At 55.6% G+C, this 7,625-nt stretch overlaps 1 protein-coding gene across 1 annotated transcript in view; it reads left to right on the top strand.

Annotated features, from left to right (window-relative positions):
* The window catches only part of BCL11B (BCL11 transcription factor B), an 83,255-nt gene that overhangs the window by 70,663 nt on the left and 4,967 nt on the right, over positions 1–7,625 (top strand). The window contains exon 4 of the mRNA XM_027776372.1: positions 7,174–7,625. Coding sequence (XP_027632173.1) covers positions 7,174–7,625 — 452 coding nt within the window. The remainder of the gene's footprint in view (positions 1–7,173) is intronic.

Genomic DNA, 7,625 nt, shown 5'->3' with positions numbered 1-7,625 from the left:
CTTGAAAGGAGGGAGAGATCAGAGGAAGGGACTGTGGTGTGACCATTCCCCATGGGAGGGTGCTTTCTCCTCCTGTCACTCTCTGGTGAGTACATGCCCTCTAGGAAAAAAAAAAAAGATAAAAGATAAAGGAAAAAGAAAAGAAAATGTGTGGCCCAGGGGAAGGGGGCCCAGAGAGTGAGCGACTTGTGTGAGTGTGTGCCCAGCCAGATCCTGAAGACTGGGGGCCTGGGCACCCTCTGGGCAGCAACCTTGCGATTTGGGAAGATCGATGGCTGTGGTTCTGCAGGGGGTGGTGGTGGAGGCCGTGGGCCCGGTCTTGGTCTGCTTGGTCACCTGGGATCATGGCGTGCACCTGTGGTGGGAAGGCAGCCGACTGAGAGGCATGGGCAGCGCTGAGTTTATCCTCTGCCGGGCCAGTCTGCGGGTGCTGGGCCAAGCGCTGTCCTGAAACCCGCCCTGGAGGGCCAAGTGTAGACTGTGGAGCCAGAGGGTTCACCCCCTGGGCAAGTATCCATGTCCTGTTGCTGAGACGTCAACAATGCCAACCATGAGAAAACACACAGAACACGGAGACGGGCTCAGGTGCCATTGCTGTGTCTCCCCGTCTCTGTCACCTCCCTGCACCTGGCACCTGCCGCACGTGGGGCCTTTCAGGCACTTTACCATGATGACCCCTCAGCCTACATGGAGCAGCCCGGAAGGGCATGTCTCCTGTTCCCCGTCCAGGTGAGGGGCCCGAGGCTCCAGGGCATGCAGTGGCTCAGCCAGATGCCCTGGCTCCCAGGTGAGTCCAGAGGAACTCAGGCTCTGGCTAAACAGTGAAACCTCTCCAGCCTGCGATTCTGAAGCCCCACTCTAGGAAGTGCCACGTGGAGCTGGGGCCCACAGTTGACCAGGGTAGCTCAGTCCCTGTCCTTGGGGAGCTCAGGATCCACAAGGTGAATTTGAAATATAAATGCCAAGGCCAGGATGTGTTCCTGAGCAACTTGCTTACATCCTCCAAGCTTCCTTTACTTTTTCTGTCAGTGGCCATGGCGGGCGTTACCATGAGGACTGCAGGAGGCGGTGCAGGCGAGAGGCCCAGTGCCATGCAGCTGCCCAGGCGCCGTGCCACTGCCGAGGTCCCAGCTGGGCCGAGCCCTGCATGCTCCTCTCTCCCAGCTCCCCGAACTTCTCCCTAGCACCATTCGTGATTTTCAGTAAGTAATTGATGGGTTATTGGATGTTCCCCATGCCCCCTGGCACGTGACCCATGTCCCCAGGCTACTCTTAGAGTACGTGGCAGGTAAGGTCCCAGGCCCTGTTTGTTCAGTGAGTGAATGGACACAGTTTCTGCTCTCAGCTGACACGCAGTGGCACCAAGCTTGATTGGCCTGTCTATTCTGGTCCCACGGGATGGCAGAGAGGCACCGACACTTTCTTTAGCCTTGGCTGCTGGGAATGAGGGGTTCAAGAGCCTTCCAGGTCCTGAAAGGAGAGTGCGGGGATGGATTGGTGATGTCTGCCATGGGCGCTGGTGTAGGGTCAAGGGCTCTGAGGGAGGAGGCCGGCTCAGTGCAGTCAGGGAGACCATGTGCTACTTACCGTCACCACCAGCCCTCTGCGGACTTGCTTGGAAAGGTTTTTCTTGTCTAAACAACCTGCGCTCCATGAGATAATCGGCATGACTTCACTCAGTTACTACAACCCTAGGCAGAGGCAGCACCTGTGAGCATCTCTGTTAGCACGTGGGCTGAAATGAGAAGTAACGTTCCTGGCACACGCAGTGCCCCACCCCTGTTCTGGGTCCCTTGGCTTCAGGGACCCCAAGTATGTGCGGTCCCCTCTGGACCCAGCTTCTCTCCAGGTCAAGGCCTGTTGACCCGACAGAGTTCCATCTGGGGATGATCATAGCAGGGGCAGACCTCTCCCCTGGCTGTTCTCATCATAAGACAGACCTTGACCTAGGCCAGGAGGGCGATAAGTCCTTCCATGGGCGCTGTGCTTTGGAGAAGCCGCTGGAATCCTGCACGGCAGTCAGGAAGCCTGAGGAGGAGGGTGGCCCTGCCCCTTCCATGCTGTTCGACTTTGTGTCTCAGAGCCTGAGTTTCCTTTTGGGCCAGCAGGGATGTGGTCCTTGCCTGGCCTCCTTTGTGCCGCAGAGAGTAGTGAAGGAGGGAGGCCACACATGTGAGAATGCTGAGCCAACTGTAAGCTGCTTTGTAATCGCGGGGGGCTGTGCAAGGCCCATTCCAGTCCTTCCCCCACCGCTCCACCCTAGGACACCCCAGGCCCTGCTCAAGCTGGTGCTTCTCAAACTGCGGTAGGTGGCTCCATCTCCCCCAGACAGGAATCCCCTTCCACTTGCTATCCACTGGCCTCGGCAGGCCCAACACTTTCGATCATGGCCTTTTCATTGAATTAAATTCAATTAAAGGTATGTTTTTATCGAACATCCCTGATACCTTTATGAGCATTATTAGCATAGAAGCATAGAAAGGAGGAATATTCTGTAAATGCTTATTTTAAAAACCGTATAATGGCAGAGGGAGAGCAGCATTTCATTGCAGGAGTCCAGTTGTGTGTCGGTTCCCAAGCATCACGATAAAAAATGACGTTTCCTCAACAGTTGCAAGTTTCTGCTTTCCTGGAACTTCTAATGCATGATGCAGGCTGCATAAAAATTCCTCCAGGCTTTTCTATTTGCCACCGTTGTACTCAGCAGCCTCCTGGAGACAGCCAGGGCCAGGGAGAGGGTGGATAATAAAAGCAAAATGAGGCCCAGCCGAGGGGGCACATGCTAAGAAGCTGGGACCACACAGGGGGCCCGGGCTCATTTCCTGGTCCGCCCTAAAGGCAGGGCATGGTAGTGCACGCTGCCAGTGACCTTGGGAGGCTGAGGCATGAGGGCAACGTTGAGTCTGGCCTGGGCAACAGAGCGAGATCTTGTTTGAAAGCAGGCGCTTGTGGTCCCAGTTGGGAGGCGGGGGTAGGAGGCTCGCAAATGGCAAGGACCTGTTTTAAGAAAATCAAGAAATAAGAAGCCAAACCAAACCTCAAAGGTACAAAGCCCGCCCTGACATCTACATGGAAATGTGTGAATTATAGGGGGTGCCCCCACACAGGACTCTGTCCCCAGCCCTCCTGGGAGGCAAGTGTGTGATTTTACTGATGAGGGACTCCAGGCCCAGAGAGGTTTCATGGTACGATTGACTTCCATCTTCTGGGAACACCAAGGTGCAAGTGTCAGTCCACGCCACCGTCCAGGGCTCTCCTAGCAGAGAGACCTCGGGGAGGGTTTGGCGTTGGAGAAAGCCACCAAGGAGTCGTGCTTGGAAGCAGAGAGCAAAGATCCAGTCACTGACATGGGAAATGGCTGAGAAAGGATGAAGGAAGGAAGCAAGCAAGGAAGTACGGGCTCTGACTTGGGTTACCAACTGCGGTTTAGCCAGCAAAGTGCTGCTGGCATTCCTAGGTCTGCAGGCCAGACCCAGTGCTGCCGGGGAAATGCTTCTGCATGGTCAGTGGGACTCTCAGCAGTCCCAGTTATGGAAGTGATCTTGTTGGGGAGGGGGCGGTCCCCGGCAGCAGTCCGCCTCTTGCTACTGTGTAGCGGCCAGCTCACCAGTGAGCGGTGGCCCTGAGTACAAGGAGGGAGGAGATGGTGAGGGGATGGCGAGGCGATGGCGAGGGAATGCTGAATCCCTGGATGCAGCGGGCCAGCCTCACCAGGGGTCGTCTGCTGCATGTCAGATCAAGCTGTCTGTGGCTGTGTGCCACGTGTTTAAAACATTTAGTGAGTTTTCAAATAGAAAAATGTTCCGGGTGGCTCTTCAAAGACTTTCTGACTTCGTTTCATTCTTACAAGTGAACAGTCCCATGCTCAGGGCTACTTCTAGGCAAGAGATAACCATGGAGCGGTAATATGGAAGTGAACATTTTATTAAAAGAGAAGGGGAGTTTGGAGAGAGAGTCGTCTAGGGAGGGCCTTTGAGGACAGGGAGAGTTGTTTCGTTTTGTTTAGTTTTTAGAGAGAGATTTTTGCTCGAGGTCATGTGCCCTCGACAGAGAGACGGAAAACGAGAAATCCCCCCCCCCTCCAGGGGGGTTGGCAATCCCTTCTCCATTCTCCTCTTAGGATTTTGGGCATGCACGCACATGCGCCTGGCATGAGTTTCAAGCCACTGGGTCTGGGACTCAAACTGCAGTCGGCCTTGTGGGAGTCCAGCACTGTAACCATTATGTCATCTGCTGGTCCCAAAGACGGGGAGAGTTTAAAACATGGAAGCTGCTGGATTCCGGCAAGGCTGTTGCCTGCAGTGGAGTCTACCATTGTGTAGAGGGAGCCTCTGAATCACAGTGGTTCGGGGCCCAGGAAATGAGGACCTGCCCTGGCATGACAAGGGGTCCTGAAACCTGGCCTGCTGAATTCCGGACAGGAGGCTTCCTCCTGCTGCTCCGAGTGAGAGTTTAGACAAGAGGTGGGAAACTGCGCCCTCGAGAACATGTAACTAGTGCTTCCTGGAAGCTGCCATTCTGGGTTAAAACATTTTGATTTGGCCATTTCAGCTTTGTTCATAGTCTGCCTAGGAGTTCTGCATTTGCTTCAAATACCCACATTCCTCACCAGCCACAGAACTTTCTAGAAGGTGTGTGGCCACCAGATCAAGAAACAGGAAGTGTGATGGGGCTACCCAAGGAGAGGGCGATGAAAAAGAGATGGGCTATGGAGGTGAGGGGTGTCAACATGTGAGCCGATACCAGCTATAAATCGGTCTGCAGGGGGAAGCGGGGGGAAGGGCGTGGAGACGCCTTTAAATTTGATGACCTATACCCTGTAGGATATGCTCTTCGTTTGTGTATCAGCTTCTGTATCAGAAAGGACTTTTATCTTATTATTTATTACATATTGATTCTGCCGTGCTCCAAAAAAGGACGGAAGGAGGGGTCTGAATCTGGCCTCCAGGCAGCTCTGCAGGAGGCTCTCTGAGCTGAGGGCTCCATTAGCTGATGAGCGGAGGCCAGGAGATGGTGGCCTCAGAGTAGCTGAGCGCTGCTCTTCCAGCTGAGGGGCGTTTGGACGGGGACGGCCGGGGTGGCCGTGCCACCATGCAGCCAGAATCACGGCCGCCCCGCCTTGGGAAGGCTGCCCTGCTCTTTCCATGGTGGGGAGCAGAATTACCCTCACACTCTGGGGGAAGGAAATGGCCCAGACAGTCTGGAGAAAGAAAACAGCCTCAAGAGTTCTGGAGCTTTTGAAAGCAAGGTGAGGCTGAACGTCACAGTTCTTTAAAATGTCCATCCTCCCTACCTACTGTGTAACTCCAAACTCATGAAAGTTGCTCTTGGGTGTCTTAGTCTGAGTGCTCCATTCATCCAGAGGAATTTTCACCTGCCCCTCGGGTAGCCCTAAGCTCTTCTATGACACCGAACACACGGGTGTTTCGGGGACACCCTGGTTCCTCAGAAGGCAGCAAGTCTAATTCGGGAGACAGTCCTGCACTCAATACTGAATCCTCGGAGGGGTTTGGAGCCTGGTGTCTGAGTCACACTGACTCGTAAAGATGGTCTCCACACGGTGCTTTATGTGCCTTTAAACTGTCTACCGGCGCAGCCCTCCAGAAACGTAATTAGTGGGTGGCAGACAAAACCGCTCTCTGCATGGGATTTCAGAAGTCCTTAAATCGGTGGGGAGGCCAGGCTGGGGGATTGTTTTCTCTATGCCCCACCCCGCTGTGCTCCCACACCACCTGACAGAGAGAGGAGTTGGAAATCATTGGCACGTGTCGCTTGGGTGGCACATGTGCAGCTACCGTACTCAAATCTTGGGTGCAGGAAAGTTCGAAGAAACGACAGGGCCTGTCGAGACCCCTGATGCAGTCCTGCCAGCCCTGAGATGGGGTCCCTTTTCCCTTCTCCCTCCCCAGCCCTGACTGATGACAGGAGACAGAGGCTGTCCCCACCTGTCTCTGTTATGGGAAGTATCACAGAGCAGCCCTGAAGGTGGGGCCAGTTCCGCACGACCGTTCAGCCACCATTTGTGGCGGCCCCAGTGACAGGGACCATGACATTTTGGCTTGGTGCCACCAATGTCCACCACAATTTGCTGCTGGTGCCAGCAGGGCCTTTCTAACACGTTGCTGCTGTTCATCCCGGCTGCCTGTCACATGTGACGATGTCCTTGCAGTCCCCAGGATTCTGGTCCCTGCTGAGCTCCACACCAGGGCGTGGGGTGTCTGTGAGGACGTGGGAGTGGGGCACAGTCAGAGGTCACAGTCAGAGGCCTTCACGGTGTGCTCTGTGCCTTCTGTCCACACTTCCAGGGGACAGTGCCCTCCGTTTGAAGCTCTAGATTTTCCTATCGCTAAACCCCAGACGTTGCAGTGCCACGACCGACTCTTAAAAACAAAATATCTGTAAGACAATTCAGTTTGAATTGTGTTTTTGTAGAATTTCCTTGAATCATATATGTCTGAATCAGTGGTTTCTAAGGAGAAGGGGAGGGGTGAATTTGCCCCCTGGGGGACATTGGCTGGTCTCGGGACAGCTGTGGGCCTCAGGACTTCAGGACTTTGGAACGAGGTGCTACTGGCATCTGGGGGGGATGCTGTTGAACGTCCCAAGATGCACAGGACTGTCCCCTTCCCCTCCAGTAGAGAACCACAGATAGAGCTTGACGTCAGCAGTTCCTTGGTAGAGAGACGGTGGTCTAAATGCTTCAGCTGGGAAGGAGGGCCCTGGAGTTAAGACTTGCCCTGGCTCTTTCATTCACACGGGGTGTTCCAAGGGTTCTAGAAACCTGTGTTATAAAAAAAGTGGCATGGGGAGAACGGAAATAAACTTGCCCTTTAATCGCATTTTTCCTCAGACTTCCTGAAGGCCCTTCCTTAGTCCAGCCTTTGTATAGTTGCGGTTTCTGGGACCATTTCACCTCGAGTGGCCTCAGAGACAGTGGGGACAAGAAAACCTTTTCTTTGCCGGAGCAAATCCAGGGGTGAGATCCAGCTGCCAGGGCCGCTGGCCACAGATGCGGCCTCTCCAGCGGCCCAGCCAGGTGGAGACCCGAGCTGGGCCCGCCCCTGAGCAGCCTGGAGCCCTCCCTGGCCAGCGCCTCCAGGTCAGTGGCCCTGTGGTGCGTGGGCCCCTGCCGCCTCTCACCTGTCTCTGCCTTTCTGTCCTGTGTCTCCTCAGGTAAAGATGAGCCTTCCAGCTACATTTGCACAACATGCAAGCAGCCCTTCAACAGCGCGTGGTTCCTGCTGCAGCACGCACAGAACACGCATGGCTTCCGCATCTACCTGGAGCCCGGGCCGGCCAGCAGCTCGCTCACGCCACGGCTCACCATCCCGCCGCCGCTTGGGCCCGAGGCTGTGGCGCAGTCCCCACTTATGAATTTCCTGGGCGACAGCAACCCCTTCAACCTGCTGCGCATGACGGGCCCCATCCTGCGGGACCACCCGGGCTTCGGCGAGGGCCGCCTGCCCGGCACGCCGCCGCTCTTCAGCCCGCCACCACGCCACCACCTGGACCCTCACCGCCTCAGTGCCGAGGAGATGGGGCTCGTCGCCCAGCACCCCAGTGCCTTCGACCGAGTCATGCGCCTGAACCCCATGGCCATCGACTCCCCCGCCATGGACTTCTCG

The sequence above is a fragment of the Tupaia chinensis genome, unplaced genomic scaffold (assembly GCF_000334495.1).
Source record: "Tupaia chinensis unplaced genomic scaffold, TupChi_1.0 Scaffold000671_1, whole genome shotgun sequence".
In the NCBI taxonomy this organism is placed as follows: domain Eukaryota; kingdom Metazoa; phylum Chordata; class Mammalia; order Scandentia; family Tupaiidae; genus Tupaia; species Tupaia belangeri.
Note: the sequence above shows the minus strand (reverse complement) of the source record. Positions and strands in the feature narration are given on the sequence as shown.